The sequence below is a fragment of the Saccopteryx leptura genome, chromosome 4, assembly GCF_036850995.1.
Source record: "Saccopteryx leptura isolate mSacLep1 chromosome 4, mSacLep1_pri_phased_curated, whole genome shotgun sequence".
NCBI classification, from domain to species: Eukaryota; Metazoa; Chordata; class Mammalia; order Chiroptera; family Emballonuridae; genus Saccopteryx; species Saccopteryx leptura.
In genome coordinates this window covers 152,941,260-152,960,211 of record NC_089506.1, presented here as the reverse complement: position 1 = coordinate 152,960,211, position 18,952 = coordinate 152,941,260, and the positions used below count along the sequence as shown (strand labels likewise).

Below are 18,952 nucleotides of genomic sequence, written 5' to 3'. Positions count from 1 at the left end.
TTTTTTTTTTTTTTTTTGCATTTTTCTGAAGCTGGAAACAGGGAGAGACAGTCAGACAGACTCCCGCATGCGCCCCACCGGGATCCACCCGGCACGCCCACCAGGGGTCGATGCTCTGCCCATCCTGGACGTCGCCATGTTGCAACCAGAGCCACTCTAGCGCCTGAGGCAGAGGCCACAGAGCCATCCCCAGCGCTCGGGCCATTTTTGCTCCAATGGAGCCTTGGCTACGGAAGGGGAAGAGAGAGACAGAGAGGAAGGCGCGGCGGAGGGGTGGAGAAGCAAATGGGCGCTTCTCCTATGTGCCCTGGCCGGAAATTGAACCCCAGGTCCTCCACATGCTAGGCCGACGCTCTACCGCTGAGCCAACCGGCCAGGGCTAATGTGTTATTCTTAAATGTTACCCAAATTTGATTTTTCTGTGAGTTTCTGTTAGCAATTTGGAAAAGCATTCCCAAAAAAAAACCTACTTGTGACTTTAGATACAGGAAATCATGTTGGACACTATGGTAGATATTTGCAATTATAGGTTTTCTAAAAATATTAAAACTATGAGAGCTCATAATAAAACAAAATTTTATTCTAGAAATTGTACTACTCTAGTGAGAATCTTGTGAGAAAATTGGTAACCTGTTTGCCCTTAACTAAAAACTAATCTCTGGTCAAATGTGAGTAAGTGGAAACCATAGTTCAATCTCAAATATATACTTTAATTTTGTATTTCTTTAATTTTCAAATATTTCTTTAATTTTATTTTTAGTATCCTATGAGAGTTTTGCGAAGTTCCCCCAATTATCTCTTCCCTCTCCTTACCCCTTTTAAAATCATCTGAAGAAACTAAGCAACAGTATGTTTTTTCATTGTAAAGCTGAATCTCATTTATGCCAAATCGTCGGTCATTTTCAAAAACCCGATTAACTACACTGCCAAAAGATACCTTTCGTTGTGTGATTCAGAGACATGTCAGTAGAGCAATTCTGTTCATGAAGGCATCTTAATATAATGACATGTAAATCTAAGTATATAATGAAAAGATGTATTTGTAGGCTGTAGTGCTGACCAAATGCACAGATTTAAAGTTTAAACATTTAATTCTGTGTCACAGTAATCAAGTTTGACCTGTTTGTTTTTCATGTGTTTTTTTTAAACAGAATTTAATTCCTTTTCGACCTTCAATTCAGTTTCAAGGTCCCCAAGGGGTGAGTACTCATTGATTTAACAAGAACATCACATACTATTATATTTAACTCTTAAAATTTGTTTTCACCTGTGCCTCTTAATGTAATGTTTCCCATATTTTGTGAACTTTGTGACTAAATATGAAATTTCTGACATCTTTAAGACACTTGAATTATCTTTTCTTGATTTATTTAAAAAATAATAAACTTTATAAAAATTTATTAAAAAATAATATACTTAGTGACAGTAATTTTTTCCAAATCATGGGTAATTGTTTTTTGGGGTTTTTTTTGTTTGTTTGTTTTATTTTGTTTTTTGTGAGAGAGGCAGAGAGAGAGAGATAGGGACAAACAGCAAGGGAGAGAGATGAGAAGCATCAATTCTTCTTTGCAGCACCTTAGTTGTTCATTGATTGCTTCTCCTATGTGCCTTGACCCTGGGGGCTCCAGCCAAGCCATTGACCCTTTCTCAAGCCAGCAACCTTGGGCTTCAAACCAGTGACCATGTGATTATGTCTATGATCCCACACTCAAGCCAGTGACCCCACATTCAAGCTGGTGAGCTCACGCTCAAGCTGGATGAGCCGCGTTCAAGCGAGGGAACTTGGGGTTTCTAACCTGGGTCCTCTGCATCCCAGGTCAATGCTCTATCCGCTGCGCCACTAGCTGGTCAGGCGGTAATAGCTTTTTTTAGCCATTTTATTGAATTGTAACATACATCAAAGTATTATGAGAATGTTTTGTTTACCATAATTTCAGGAAAGTTCTGATTATATTTTTGTTGTTTTTATTAACAACTATACTATTTAATTTCTTTGATTGTACATACTAGGAAATGAAATGTATAAAATGGAGTTTTCCATTACACAATAAACAAAGGGTTTTGTCTATTTTATTGCTGCATTTAAAAATATAATAAATGATAACTCCTAGAAAAATGCACTTGTGAATTGTGTTTATAGTATATGATAAACTTTACAGTAGTGTCAATATTATTTAATTATTACTGGTAGTATTATTAATAAATAGACTCAGTCATTCCTTCACCTAAATTAATATGCATTTTCGAATTTGTTTCTGCATACTGGCTGTAGTATGGAGAGTTGGAGTAACTGGAAATAGATTTTAGAGTGATAGAGAAAAGGGAGTTGGGTATTTCTGGTTATTATCAATTTACATACTGGTGATTTTTTATGTCACAAAATGCAAAAATTCAATGTAAATAAATAATCTTTCTAAACTTTATAACTTGAAAACATTTAAGGAGTCAAGAGACTAATTATATCATTCAACACCAACTAGAATTCCTTTAAATCTTGTGTAATGAAGGAGGTGTTTGTGTCTGGTGAGGAGCTTTTTTACATGATTGCTTTACAAGGAAGTTTTTTTTTTTTTTTTCTTTCCCAGTTACTGGGTGTTCATGAATGGTATCCTAATTGAAACAAGGGTCTCCTGAATTTTGTTTTATAGCTTTTGAAGTAGTCTTTAGCTCATGCTGATACTATTTTTTGAGATGTTAGTTTTGGTTGTTTACTTAAGGCTTCTTGTATTTTTGGTAAAATTTTGATGGCATTAACCCTTTTGTATTTTTCTGAAGCTGGAAACGGGGAGAGACAGTCAGACAGACTCCCGCATGCGCCTGACCGGGATCCACCCGGCACGCCCACCAGGGGCGACGCTCTGCCCACCAGGGGACGATGCTCTGCCCCTCTGGGGCATCACTTCGCCGCAACCAGAGCCACTCCAGCGCCTGGGGCAGAGGCCAAGGAGCCATCCCCAGCGCCCGGACCATTCCTGCTCCAATGGAGCCCCGGCTGCAGGAGGGGAAGAGAGAAACAGAGAGGAAGGAGGGAGGGGGTGGAGAAGCAAACGGGCGCCTCTCCTATGTGCCCCGGCCGGGAATCGAACCCGGGTCCCCCGCACACCAGGCCGACACTCTACCGCTGAGCCAACCGGCCAGGGCCAAGCATTAACCCTTTGAGTAGTACAAACGTTCATGTACGTCCTCGTACCTCCTGACCATCCAGAGTACAATTGTACAGAAATTTTTATTTTAAAAATGTGTAAGGCAACATTTAAAAAAAGCAAATGTCGGCCCTGGCCGGTTGGCTCAGTGGTAGAGCGTCGGCCTGGTGTGCAGGAGTCCCGGGTTTGATTCCCAGCCAGGGTTCACAAGAGAAGCGCCCATCTGCTTCTTCACCCCTCCCCCTCTCCTTCCTCGCTGTCTCTCTCTTCCCCTCCTGTAGCCAAGGCTCCATTGGAGCAAAGTTGGCCCGGGCACTGAGGATGGCTCTGTGGCCTCTGCCTCAGGCGCTAGAATGGCTCTGGTTGCAACAGAGCAACGCCCCAGATGGGCAGAGCATCGCCCCCTGGTGGGCATGCTGGGTGGATCCCGGTCAGGCACATGCGGGAGTCTGTCTGACTGCCTCCCCATTTCCAACTCCAGAAAAATACAAAAAAAACAAAAACAAATGTGTGTTCTTCTTCTGTCCATAAATTGCTTATCAAACAAACATAATTTTAAGTTAATAAAATTGTAACTGGAATTAATTTCATTTTTTGAAAAAAAAATACTCCCGGGGGTCAGTGAGCATGAAAAAAACTCACTACTCAAAGGGTTAATAATACCTGTAGGGATGTTCTAGAGCTGGGATCGGGAACCTGTGGCTCACGAGCCAGATGTGGCTCTTTTGATGGCTGCATCTGGCTCGCAGACAAATCTTTAATAAAAAAAATAATAACGTTAAAAATATAAAACATTCTCATGTATTACAATCCATTCATTTCCTACCGCTCATGTTCATGGTTGCGGGTGGCTGGAGCCAATCACAGCTATCCTCCGGGACAACACCAAATTTTTATTGGATAATGTGTAATGTACACAGGTCGTTGTATGGCTCTCATGGAATTACATTTTAAAATATGTGGCGTTCATGGCTCTCTTAGCCAAAAAGGTTCCCGACCCCTGTTCTAGAGGCATCCCGAGTCCATGCACCCTGGAGAGCTCCATGGATTCAGTAAAGGGACATGTTGACATAAGAAACTTCCAAACCTGTAAACATTGTTATGAATTTATTTGAGCCAAACTGATGACAATTACCTGGAAGGAAAATTTCAACAGATTGAGAAAATGGTCTGGAAAATGGCAGTTTTACACATGAATCAAAGGGGAAGACAAAAAGGTGGTTACATGAAATTCATTAGTGATAGACTAGGGAGGTGGGAGAAAGCAAAGCAGGGAAATCTCTGGGATTGGATAAAAAGTTAAAGGAATAGACACTTCCTTTACATAGGTAACTATAGGATAGTTAACAACCCAATAACAATAACAGTGATCTCCTTCTATGGTGGGATTGTGTCCTGAGGGGTCTGGAAAAGGAAATTACCCTGACATTCCAAAGGTGTGCTTTTGTTGATGCAAAAAGACAATAGACAGGCTCAGTTAAGGGAAAGATTGACCTTTATCAAGAAAGGTACAGGCCTAGGACATGACTGCCTGCCATGAGTTGCTTTTAGCTAGAAAATTTTTATTTCAGATCATCCTATGTGGTTACTTAGGTCTCAGCGTTTAAAAGGCCCACTATGCTGGCCTCCCCTGAGCTTGTCAGGTTTACTATGTGGCCCTTTTTCGGTCCACAGTTACCAGGGAGAGAGGGCCTACAAGAGGAGCCTACGCTTTGAACTGATTTTCCCTTACTAGCAGATGTCACTTTGTTTGGGGTCTGCTTCTTCCCTTAATTCCATCTCTCTCTCTCTCTCTCTCTCTCTCTCTCTGTGTGTTGAGACGTAGAGGCCAGGGCAATGCAAGTGAAGAACATTTTCTTAGGGCCACCAGGTTAGACTGAGTGATGAGGAATCAGCATGCACAGATTTTCAAACTCTTGATTCATGCAGGCATATGCAGCTTTTATCAGTCTTAAGGAATACGGTTTCTCTGGCATACCAGTTGCCCCAGGTCGCAGGTACTGTTGCAAAGCAGGCAGCGTATATTTGAAACCTTGAACATACTTTTCTGAATCTCCTTACCTCTCCCAAGCTTTTCTGTCTCGTGTATTCCAGCTCTTTTCCTACTTCATCCTAGCCTGAGTAAAATTCACTGATAAAAGTAATTTGGATATAATGACTGGTTTAAGTCTTAATGGGTGTTTGAATTTTAACAGATAAGCTGTTGACTGAAATGAATGGTTATTGGGTTTGGTAGAGGAGAAGGTGGAGGAAGAGTGGGTGGGAAGGAAGCTGCGGACTGACAGCTGGGATTTGTGGCCCTACCTTGCTTACTCTGGGTTCTGTCTCCTTGACCCCTCCACCCCCACTGCTGTCCCCTTTTCATTATTCTAACTGGGAACAAAATGTATGGACTCAGCATTGTTTCAGAGCCTGCAGCTGCATTCCACCTCCCCCACCCTCCTCTTTGCCCAGCTCTCACCAGCCCTTGGGGACTTGTAAAAACAAAGAGTCATTACAAGGGAGAGAGTGGGTTGGCACAGCCCACGGGAAATACACAGGGCCACAAATGTGAGGGTCTTCTGCGCAGTGCTCCTCTGTTTTTCTAAAGCAGCATGATAATTTAACATTGCCTGTGCTCATTGCTTTAGAAACTCTTAAGAAGTATGCTTACAGTTTTCCTATGTGGAAAATGTTTAGGAATTTAAAATGGAAGATTTAAAATTTAGATTTCCCACAAAAGATACTTATTACTAACAAGAAGTTTTAGTTGTCTTTTAATACAGTGTTTCAGAAACTTTGAAAGCTTTCCTAGAAAGGATTTGGAAAATTGAACAAATTTACAGTTTCTATATCAAATGTGACTGAAAATATACAACTATCATGATAATGTCATATGTAGGCATATTTGAAGCATAACTGAAGGATTGTTAAAATATTATTTTAAGAGTGAACATTGGTGTTAAAATTATATCCTGTTTCCCTGATGCCGAGGTCTGCATGGTTATGCTGTTTTGGTCGCTTATTACTATTGTAATTATAGGCTATTTCCCCCTCAGTAATGTCTTTAGAAGGTCAGAATTTGGGTCTTGGCAGGTTAGCTTTTAAGCATATTTACTTTTATGCCTCAACATGCTCTCTTAGGTTGAAATTTTCTTCTAAATAAATGCTTACTGGAACATTAAAGTATGGCAGTATGCTGTTAAAGAGTAAAAATTCTGAGAAGCATTGATTGCCTCGATTTTTATCATTACAATTGAGCAGCAGCTTTTATATCATAAAAAATGTAAATTGCATCTTTTGTAACTCATCTCACCCCCTTTTTTTAGAGGAAGAAGGTGCTCAGAAAATTGAATGGTCATTGAAGCCATTTTATGAATTTAGGAAGAGGAGGAAATACCTGTAAGAGCAGTTGACTGTGATTTCTAAACTCATGAATATCAGGAGCTACATAAATCAGCCAAAAATGCCTTGTTGATTTCTCTGAAGAGTATGGGTCAACTAATTATCCTCATAGCTCAAATGCATACCTATGATGCTCTTTAACTCAAGGTTTACTAGGATTATACATTTCTATAGACTATTTTAATTGAACAAGAGCATCTGGTGAGATTTGCATGGGCTACAGTACTAAAGGTGTTCAAGTTAACAACATTCAGAGGGGTGCATTGGTGTAATGCTCCCGGTTTCCAAAAGCGCTATCTTTATTGTCAGGTAAGCTTTAAACAAATCAGAGTAGTTCTTTCGCTTATATTTCAACTGAAATATACCGAAAATGTGGCAGGTGAAATTTTTTCCAAAGAGTGTATCCCAGTGCAGTTTTAAAAACTAAACCCTATATTCTTATGTTTGTTGAAAGTTTCTTTTTGGAGGCGAAGCTGTTACCATACTCTAGGTCTCCACATGGCCAGGGGAAAATTCACCCCACTCTACTGCACAGCTTTAAAAGGAGAGGTACTGGAAGCAAGTTAGCTCAGTATTTTAAGGTAATGGCAGTTGTAACTAATGAAGTTATCTACTAACAGTATTATAGTTTATAATAAACTATTATCAATGGATGTGCTGATAATGTTATGCTTCTGCTTGTTTCTTACTTATTGTGAATTCTTTTAGCCCTTACCAGTGCCATGTGCTTAGTATGCAAATACAGGGATGGTTGAGACATGGGCACTCAGTCTGACAAACAAACATAAAAACTAATGCTCAGAAAAGAGTTAATAAAGTAGAGCTTATCCAGAACCCTCCACTAAGAACTTTAGAAACAGGGAACTGTTAGGAACAGGGCTTATGTGCATATTTCTGATTGCTATGAGTCGGCGTTTTAAACAGAGGTTTGAGTAAATCCAAAATATTATATCCTGGCAGTAGGTATGTAAAATTCCAGAAAGCTTATTAAAATCCATGTACACAGACATACACAAAAAGGTAGATCTGTGGTATGTTTATAATTCAGATAAAATCTAAATTGGCAAGGTTTTTTTGTAGAAAATAGGGGCCACATCTGCTGGTGTGTGGCAGCCTTGCAAAGTGGACTTCCCTGCAGCTCCGGACTCGGTCAGGGATCGATTGCCCCAGGGCAATGAGAAATAGTGTTAACGTTGTCACAGTAAAGGAGATTCCAGACCCGGTATTATTAACTTAGTATTTGTTATGAGGACTTTGTTCCAAAATTCTTTCTAATTTAATTGCTTACTTCAGACTTAGCTTACTTCCTGAGGCTTTAGAAAATAGAAATTAGTTTTGCATATATAATTTAGAAATTTTTTTAAGAAAAGGACTGAAAAATAGAAAATATTTCCTCTAAGTACTATGTAGTGTCTCCTAAAAAATACTTAGTCACACACACTTTTCCTAGAATAAACAAGGAATAGCCAGTAAAACAAGTTTTAAATGCATGTCTTCCTAAAAGGCACAGTGACTTAAGATTTAATTGCATTTAACTGCTAACTTTAAAGACTTGATTGAATAGTGCTTTAAAACTCTTGCAGTGGAGTCATTAACTCTAAAGAACAGAGGTTGGATTTTTCTTCTCTTTCTTTTTTTTTTCTTTTAACTTCCAAACTTAGCAACACATTTTGAATTTTTCTTAAATTGTTTATTTTCTTTTTGTAGGCTAGGGAGAAGATTAGGTCTGAAAAACTAAATTATACAGTATATGAAATTAGTAGGCAATTTCAGCCCACCTGCAAATGCTTTCTGCAGACTGCCCTTCTCTAACCTACTTGATACCTGGGAAGCAAAGATAACTTTCTGTTTGAAACAGCAGTAGGGATAAAAATAAATCCCCAGCGCTGCCATTGGTTCTTAGATGATATGCCTGCACTCGGACTGCTCTCCCTGCTGTTTTGGTTTGGCAAGCCCACTGGTTTTGCTAACAGTTGTGTTTAGTCAGTCTGCTCAAAGGTTGCTGACTTACAACTACCTTTATACACCCTGCTCTGAGTGTAATTAATACTAGAAGGATGTAAAATTATATCCTTTTGTAATGGTAGTTTGGTTTTAATTTTTTTAATATTATGGTGGCTGACGTGTAAATAACATTTTAATATTTGTGTTGAATCATAATGCTTTAACCACATGTTAATTTATAAAGTATTAATACAATAGTAAATTACCTAATTTGAAAGAGTTTACTTTGATATATATCAATGATTATTTTATATATTATAATTTAATGTAAAATATATAACATGTATATTATACACATATATGTAAAAGCTTATGTGGCAGGAGAATGGGCTGACATGCTGGAAACCTACATTATCTCAAACAATAATTAAATTATAATTTGAAGCTATTGTAAATTGACCAACTTCTCTATTTCATTTTGCCACACTACTCTGCCCTTCTTTTCTTTCTGAGTAAGAACTAGCTACAAGGTTTCTCAATAAGGAGAACAGACTAAATTCACCATCCATGTCTTCACACCTCAGCCAGGCACCAATGACATAAAGGGGACCCAGTCCACCCCTGCCCTGGAAGAGTACAGAATGGTGGAGGTTGGGAGGCTGACTCTGTGTGTTTGTGGTACCTGGGGAAACTATTTCAAAGTACTCGTTGACCACAGCCTCACACAGGCTCCAGTGTAGGCTACCAGGAGATCAAGCCTCCCAAAACATGATCAGGAACAGGCATTGAAGGTGAAACCATCCTGCTCTGCCTGCCCTTCACCAAACTGTGGTCACTTTGGAAAGCAGCACCTGCAACTATTATTGAAATCTGCAGCTGCCACTAGTACCATAAATTGCATTTTTAGCAGTGAGCTAAGCTTACTATCTTCATTCAGTAAGCATTTATGAATACTCTGTGTGTACCAGGCACCACGGTAAGCAATGTATAGACAGAGGTAAATAGGACCTTGAAATACCAGTTCTTGTTTCTAACTGGCATCTGTTTGCCAATAAAATCTGCCACTGATGGCTTTGCTTTTTTTGTTTCCCATTTAAAACTGAAACTTGTCAAGTTGAGTCATTTATGTTACAGACATTGTCATTTTAATAGCACTAATTTAAACTTAGATAATCTTTTTTATCATTCTTAACACCTGTGATTCTTACAGCTAAATTTGAACCATGAGCATTATTTAAATATCTTCTGTCTTATTACTATGTATAAGGCATACAAGATGAGCTTATAAGAAATTTCTTAAAAAGAAATAAAAATTTAAAGCAGGAAAAACAATTTAGCAGAATATGTTCCTGCCCAAGATCTTATTTTAGATAATATTTACCACCACACAAATGCTATATGCTGTTGATTTCAAGGTGTGTTTTATTTTTAACATTGAATGTCTTTAGAATTGGAATACATCTCTATCAATGGCATCTTAGTATTGTGTCATAGTTTGTCAGCATTTTATATTGTGTAGTGGTACATAAAATCATGAATAGTTTTACAGTTGCTGGCATCTGAGAGTCAACAAACTATAGCAGTGCATTAGAAGTAGAGAGCTCCGCCTGACCTGTGGTGGCCCAGTGGATAAAGCGTCGACTTGGAAATGCTGAGGTCGCCGGTTCGAAACCCTGGGCTTGCCTGGTCAAGGCACATATGGGAGTTGGTGCTTCCAGCTCCTCCCCCTTCTCTCTCTCTCTCCTCTCTCTCTCTCTCCCTCTCCTCTCTAAAAAATGGAATAAATAAAAAATAAATAAAAATTAAAAAAAAAAAGTAGAGAGCTCCTATGTTTTGCAAAAAGATTTTATCTTTTTTTTTTTTAATTTATTTTTTATTTATTTATTTTTTGTATTTTTCTGAAGCTGGAAACGGGGAGAGACAGTCAGACAGACTCCCGCATGCGCCTGACTGGGATCCACCCGGCACGCCCACCAGGGGGTGACGCTCTGCCCCTCTGGGGCGTTGCTCTGCTGCGACCAGAGCCACTCTAGCGCCTGGGGCAGAGGCCGAGGAGCCATCCCCAGCGCCCGGGCCATCTTTGCTCCAATGGAGCCTTGGCTGCGGGAGGGGAAGAGAAAGACAGAAAGGAAGGAGGGGGGGGTGGAGAAGCAAATGGGCGCTTCTCCTATGTGCCCTGGCCGGGAATCGAACCTGGGTCCCCCACACACCAGGCCGACGCTCTACCTCTGAGCCAACCAGCCAGGGCTTAGATTTTATCTAAATAGAATCTCTTCAAAAGTTTTATTTCCTGAATCCCCTCTTAATTAGCCTACTTCTTCTTAGCTCAGTATGTTAATATGGAGAATTTAAAGGGATACACATACACACACACACACTTATTTTAGGGAAGGTACATGTTTATAACCATTCTTGAATTGTGATTTAAAGTGGAAGGAACAAGAATGTAGAACTAAAATGTTCTCAAATTTGTTTTTAGGATAAAAACCTTAACTTACAAAGGTAACTTGTTTTGAAAGTAAGTTTAGAATAAAAAGGTTCCTGACTTAAAGATTTGAAAAGTCCACAGTCTTGCTTTGAGGCTAATGAATTGGTCCTTATTAGGCTAAGAATTTTCAATCTTTTAAATTAGTCTTATGATTAGTACTATATTTAGCATAAATGCACAATTATCTATTCTGTTATTTTGTATGTAAATTCCAATTACTTGTCAATAATCACAGCTAAAATTTATAAAGTATTACATGCTAAAAATCATTTACTAAGCACTTTACATATATTATTCTGATTTAATCCTCATGAGAATGCTGTATAAAACAGATACTCCTGTTTTGCTGATGTATAAACTATGGCTCTCAAGTTGAATTACTTGTTACAGCTCACATAAATTAGAGTAAGGGAACCTGCACTCAAATCTAGGCACCTGATTATAGAGCCTGTTCTTATCACGGTACTGATCCACCTGCCTGTAGTAAATGTTTCCTGAGCACTTGATTCACTATTACATTCACATGAACATTTGTTGAGGACCTCAGTAACAAGGGGCAGAGGGAGGTCAGGAAGGTCTAGAGAAGAAGTAATGATCGAGCTAAGGTTAGAAGTGCTACCAGGAATGGGCAGATCAAAGGAGGAAAATGCTTTGTAGCATGAGCAAAGCAGTAAGCAGGTACAGCAAATATTCCCACCTTCTTAAGGAATTTGAATTTCACCTCAGAGATGAGTGCTTCTCATCTATCAAATCTCCCTGGTGGTCTATGATGAAATCTGGAAATCTAGACTTCAAAATTTTTCCACTAGGTTTTCTTATGATAGCTAGGTGCACTATGATAAGAATATCATGGGTATAGGTACAGTATATGTACATTCTTTTCTCAGGAGAAGGTTCATAACTTTCATCATTTTCTGAAAGGGGACCTCTGACCTCTCCAATAGGAAAAACTACTTTCAGTAGATAGATGCCTTCAAACACATTAAGAATTCATGATAAGAAAAAACATTTTACATTGTGAAATTTTACACATACAGGTGTACACTTTCGCATAACTAAAACAAGAGGTTAACACACAAAATGTATCCCTCATCAATGTATTCATATTTTCTATTTTATTTCATTTTAAAAGAAGCCTGGTCACAGCCCACTAAACTAATGTCATGACCTTCCAATGGATCAGAAGGTATGGTTTAAAAAACACTGCAGGATATTATCATTTATTTAAAAATTTTAGAAAAAGAAAATGAAATTAAAATTAAAATGTTAGTCAGGGAGTCATGTAGTCTGCTTTGCAATTTAACATGTTTATCCAGAGGAAGGAAAGGGAGGAGTCGAGTATGGCTCTATATATATGACAAGCGTTTGGTTGGATGGTGAGGCCATTATTCAAGATCTGAAATAGATGAAAGAACAGATTGAGGCAGGAGACATGGGGTGTGTTTGGTTTCGGACATGCTGTACAGGTGTTCAGATAATACACCACACCTCATTCTATCAAGATGGAGCTGTCCAGAAGGCATGGGGATTTGGAACAAAAGGGTTTTCAAAAGGCAAATCCAAAGGACATTTAATATGATTTAATTATACTTGGAAGTCTAGCAGTGAGAAGAGAGTACAGAAAGAATTCTGGTAAAAAGCTATATTTAAGATTTTGGGTTTTTTCCAACTATCAAGAATACTGGTTTATTTGTGAACACTTTTGAGTGTTGGTACTTTTAATTACTGATTTTAGGGAATTTATAGCTCCTTTTGCCATAGGTTTTCACACTAATTAAGAACAATGGCAGGCTAGCTCGGCCGGGTGGCTCAGTGGATAAATCATCATGCAGAGGTTGTCTGTTTGATTCCCTGTCAGGGCATGTATGAGAAGCAGTCAGTAAATACACAACTAGATGGAACAGCTAAGTGGAACAACAAGTTGATGCTTCTCTCTCTCTCTCTCTCTCTCTCTCTCTCTCTCTTCCTCCCTCTCTCTCGCTCTCTCAAATCAATTGAAAATTTTTTTAAAAAGCAATGGCAGTATAATAGAGATAAACTGTGGCTAGTGGAAAGCACACAATAGTGAAGGACAGTGGGTTCGAGCTTCGTACAACATGGCAGTAAAACTCTAAGTGGGCATATACTATATATAGTGTGTATTTTTATAAAGTTTAATAACAGGCAAGATCAAAGGATATGTTATATAGGTATATACACATGATAAAATTAATTTTAAAAAATGAATGAGAATCAAAAAAGAAAAATTGTTACCTTTGATAGAGAATGGCAGGCAGGATAGAAGAGGAGCAGATGTGTAGAAATATTTTGCTGTTTTGTTTCTTAAGCTGGGCAGTGAGTTCACAGATGCTCATTATGTCATCAAGCTTTATAACTATCAAGCTATATTTGTTTTGTAGAAACAAATATTACATAAATTAAAGTTTGTTTTTATTGTGATAAACTTTAAGTATAATTTGTCATCTTCATGGGTTAAATGAGAAAAACCAGGTAGATGCCAAAAAGGCATTGAATAAAAATTCAGTATTAAATCTGGATTAAAACTTCAGATAAGTAGATAATAGAAAGAACAGTTCTTCCTTAACATGATGAAAAATATCCCTGGCCGGTTTGCTCAGCGGTAGAGCGTCAACCTGGCGTGCGGGGGACCCGGGTTCGATTCCCGGCCAGGGCACACAGGAGAAGCGCCCATTTGCTTCTCCACCCTCCCTCCCCCCTTCCTCTCTGTCTCTCTCTTCCCCTCCCGCACCAAGGCTCCATTGGAGCAAAGATGGCCCGGGCGCTGGGGATGGCTCCTTGGCCTCTGCCCCAGGTGCTAGAGTGGCTCTTGTCGCGGCAGAGCGACGCCCCAGAGGGGCAGAGCATCACCCCCTGGTGGGCAGAGCATCGCCCCTGGTGGGCGTGCTGGGTGGATCCTGGTCGGGTGCATGCGGGAGTCTGTCTGACTGTTTCTCCCAGTTTCCAGCTTCAGAAAAATACAAAAAAAAAAAAATATCTTTGTCAAACTAATAGCCACTTACTATACCTTGTGATAAAACAATAGAAATATCCTTATTAATGTTAGCAATAAAATACACATGCTGGCCCTGGCCGGTTGGCTCAGTGGTAGAACGTCGGCCTGGCGTGCAGGAGTCCCGGGTTCGATTCCCAGCCAGGGCACACAGGAGAGGTGCCCATCTGCTTCTCCACCCCCCCCCCCTTCCTCTCTGTCTCTCTCTTCCCCTCCCGCAGCCAAGGCTCCACTGGAGCAAAGTGCTGGGGTGCTGAGGTTGGCTCTGTGGCCTCTGCCTCAGGCGCTAGAATGGCTCTGATTGCGGCAGAGTGAAGCCCCAGATGGGCAGAGCATTGCCCCCTGGTGGGCATGCCAGGTGGATCCCGGTCTGGCGCATGTGGGAGTCTGTCTGACTGCCTCCCCGTTTCCAGGTTCGGAAAAATACAAAAAAAAAAAAAAAAATACACATGCCCACTATCACATCTATAGTTTAACATTGTTCTGAGAATTCTCAGTAATGTCACCGAAAGGAAATGAAATAAAAGCAATGGATAATAGATAAGGGGAAGCAAATTTGTCATTATCTGTATAAAATCCAAGTAGACAAGGTTAAAAACTATAAAAAGCATGTAAGATTTTTTTTTATTAAGATGATCAGTTCAGAGATAACTGTTTAAAAATCACTGGCAGCCTAATAGTGGGAGAGTAGAATGAAGAGAAGTCTCTTTTAAAATGTGAGAAATATCAGAATATTATAAATAGACAGGAACGATTATTACTAAAAATATATATTAATTCCACATTAAAGAGAGATATGGTATTTATCTTTCTCTGTCTGGCTTATTTCACTCAGCATAATGCCTTTGAAGTCCATTAATGATGTGTTTGTATACACACGCGTGCGCGCACTCACACAAACACACACACACATACCACAATTCCTTTATTCATTCACTGAGGGACACTTAGGTTGTTTCCATATCTTGGCTATTGTAGAAAACTGCTGCAGTGAACATAGGGGTGTTTTCTTTTGGATAAATGCCCAGAAGTGGAAATGCTGGATCATATGATAGCTCTTTTAAATTTTTAGAAACCTCTATTCTGTTTTCCATAGTTGCTGTACCAATTTATTTTCTCACCAACAGTGCATAAGGGTTTCCTTTTCTTCACATCCTTGTCAAAGTTTGTTATTTTTCATCTTTTTGATGACAACCATTTCACAGTTGTGAACTGATATCTCATTGTGGTTTTGATTTTAAATTCCCTGATGATCGAGTATCTTTTAATGCACCTGTTGGCTTTCTGTATGTCTTTGGGAAAATGTCGGTTTGGATTCTGTGGCCATTTTTTAATTGATTGTTTGGGGGGTTTTGTTTGTTTGTTTGCTGTTGAGTTGCTATTGTATGAATTCTTTGACCTCTTTATATATTTTGGATATTAGCCACTTATCAAGTGCATGATTTGCAAGTATTCTCCCACATCCAGTAGGTTGCCTTTCAATTTTGATGACGGTTTTCTTTCTGTGCAGAAGCTTTTTAGTTTAATGTAGTCCCACTTGCTTTTGTTGCTTTTGCTTTTGGTATCAGATTAAACAAATTACCAAGACCTATGTCAAGGAGTCTACCACCTGTGTTTTCTTCTAGGAGTTACATTGTTTTAGTTCTTTTTTTTTTTTTTGGGGGGGGGGGGTGACAGACAGAGAGACAGACAGACAGGAAGGGAGAGAGATGAGAAGCATCAATTCTTCGTTGTGGCACCTTAGTTGTTCATTGATTGCTTTCTCATATGTTCCTTGACCAAGGGGCTGCAGCAGAGCGAGTGACCCCTTGCTCAAGCCAGTGACCATGGAGTCACATCTATGATCCCATGCTCAAGTCAGCAACCCTGCACTCAAGCTGGTGAGCCCGCACTCAAGCCAGATGAGCCAGCACTCAAGCCAGAAACCTCCCGGTTTTGAACCAGGATCCTCTGTGTCCCAATCCAATGCTATATCCACTGTGCCACCACCTGGTTAGACTGTTTTAGTTCTTTTATTCAAGCCTTTAATCCATTGAGTTCATTTTTGTATGTGGTGTAAGACAGTGGTCCAGTTTCATTGTTTTACATGTGACCCTCCAATTTTCCCATCATTTATTAAAGAGACTATACTTTTACTTATTATAGATTCTTAGCTCCTTTGTCTTAAATGAATTGGCCATATATGCATGGATTTGTTTCTGTTCTCTCTAGTCTATTCCATTGATCTATATGTCTGTTTTTATGCCAGTACCATGCTATTTTAGTTCCTATAGCTTTGTAATATAGTTTGAAATCAGGGAGCATGATGCTACCAGCATTTTTTATTATTCAGATTGCTTTAGTTATTCAGTTTTGTTTTGTTTTTTTATATGTTTCATACAAATTTTAGTATTGTTTAATTTCTGTGAAAAATACCATTGGATTTTGATAAGGATTATATTTAATTGGTATTGCTATTGCTTTAAGTAGTTTAGGTTAGGCATTTTGACAATATTCTTCCAATCCATGAATATAGATTATCAGGTTTAATTTGTATTCTTTAATTTCTTTATTTAATTTATTTTTCATTAATGTCTTTTTCATTCAAAAGACATAAAGTGGATGACTGAATTAAAAACAACACCTATCTATATTCTGTTTATAAGAGACTCACGTCAGATGTTATAACACAGAGATACTGAAAGTGAATGGATGGAAAAAGATATTCCATGTAAATGGGAACCAAAAGAAAGCTGTAGTAGCTGTACTTAGAAAAAAATAGACCTTAAAACAAAGACTGTGTTGAGAGACAAAGAAGGGCATTATGTATATGTAAAAACAAAGGACTAAATCCAACATGAAGATATATTTGTAAATATTTACCCAATATTGGAGCACATAAATATATAAAGGAAATATTAATATACATAAATGAGAAATAGACAATACAATAGTTGTAAGGGAACTTTATAATACCTTACTTATATCAATGGATAGATTATTCACACAGAAATCCAATTAAGAAAATCAGTCTTTTTAGATTTTTTATTTATTCATTATAGAGAGGGGAGAGAGAGAGAGAGAGAGAGAGAGAGAGAAGGGGGAGGAATAGGAAGCATCAACTCCCGTATGTGCCTTGACCAGGCAAGCCCAGGGTTTTGAACTGGCAACCTCAGCGTTTCCAGGTTGACGCTTTATCCACTGCGCCACCACAGGTCAGGCAAGAAAATCAGTCTTAAAGGACACATTAGACCAGGTGTACTTAACAGATATTTGCAGAACATTCCATCTCAGAGCAACAGAATACACATTCTTTTCAAGTGTATTTGGAACATTTTCCTCATGCTAGGCCACAAATACGCCTTAAGAAAATTGAAATTATGCTCAGCATTTTTTCCAACTACAATGGTATGAAACTAGAAATTAATTACATGACGAAAAATGGAAAATTCACTAATACACAGAGGTTAATAACATCCTACTGAACAACCAGTTGGTCAAAGAAGTCAAAAGAGAAATGAAAATACCTTAAGACTAATGTAAATATAATAAAATTTATGGAATGCTGCAGTTCTAAGGGGAAAGTTCATAGCAATAAATACCTACCTCAAGAAACAACAAAAAACAATGTGCCTAATAAACCTAACTTTATATCTGAAGGAACTAAAACACAAGCCAACAAAGCTCAAAATTAGTGGAAGGAAATAACAAAGGTTAGAGGAGAAATAAATGAAATAGGCCCTGGTCAGGTACGTCACCAAGGCCTACACCAAGGTTGCAGGTTCAATTCCTGGTCAGGACACATAGAAAAATCAACCAACGAATGCATAAATAAGTGGAACAATAAATCATGTTTCTCTCCCCCTTCTCTCTATGTAAAATCAGTTTAAAAAAATAGAGTAAAATAACAATAAAAAAGATCAAGGAATAAGAAAAAAAAATTAAAAAAAAAAGATCAAGAAAACTAAGAGCTGATTATCTGAAATGATAAATAAAACTGACAAACCATTAGCTAGACTCACCAAGAAAAAAAGAGAAGACTCAAAATAAATCAGAAAGACTTGTTACAGCCAACATCACAGAAATACAAAGGATCATAAGAGGCTACTATGAACAACTGTGTGATAAGAAATTGGACAAGTTAGAAGAAATGGATAAATTCCTAGAAACGTACTATCAAGATTGAATCAGTAATCAAGAACCTTTCAACAAAAGTCTACAGCCAGATGGCTTCACTGGTGAATTCTACCAAACATCCAGAGAAGAATTGATACCAGTTCTTCTCATACTCTTCCAAAAAATACAAGAGATAAGAACTCCAAATTCATTTTATGAAGGCAACATTACCTTGATACTAAAACTAGACAATCGTTCCATGATAAAAGAAAATTATAGGCCCTGGCCAGTTGTCTCAGTACTAGAGCATTGGCCTGGCATGTGGAAGTCCTGGGTTTGATTCCCAGTCAGGGAACACAGAAATGACCATCTGCTTCTCCACCTCTTCTCCTTCTCCCCCTCCCTCTCTCTTCCCCTCTCAGCCATGGATCAAATGGTCCAAGCAAGTTGGCCCTGGGCACTGAGGATGGCTCCTTGGCTTAGCCTCAGGTACTGAAATAGCTTGACTGCCAAGCAACAGAGTAGCAGCCCCAGATAGCCAGAGCATTGCCCTGTAGCAGGGGTCCCCAAACTTTTTACACAGGGGGCCAGTTCACTGTCCCTCAGACCATTGAAGGGCCACCACATACAGTGCTTCTCTCACTGACCACCAATGAAAGAGGTGCCCCTTCCAGAAGTGCGGCGGGGGGCCAGATAAATGGCCTCAGGGGGCTGCATGCAGCCTCAGGCCGTAGTTTGGGGATGCCTGCTAGGGGGTTTACCAGGTGGATGGATCCCAGTCAGGGCACATGCAGGAGTCTGTCTCTCTGCCTCCCTCCCCGCCTCCCCATCTCTCACTTAATAAAAAACTAAAAGAAAAGAAAAAGAAAATAAAATTATAGGCCAATT

At 39.0% G+C, this 18,952-nt stretch overlaps 1 protein-coding gene across 1 annotated transcript in view; it reads left to right on the top strand.

The window, feature by feature from the left end:
- Window positions 1-18,952, top strand: part of ELL2 (elongation factor for RNA polymerase II 2) — a 92,997-nt gene that overhangs the window by 18,934 nt on the left and 55,111 nt on the right. The window contains exon 2 of the mRNA XM_066381878.1: window positions 1,152-1,199. Coding sequence (XP_066237975.1) covers window positions 1,152-1,199 — 48 coding nt within the window. The remainder of the gene's footprint in view (window positions 1-1,151; window positions 1,200-18,952) is intronic.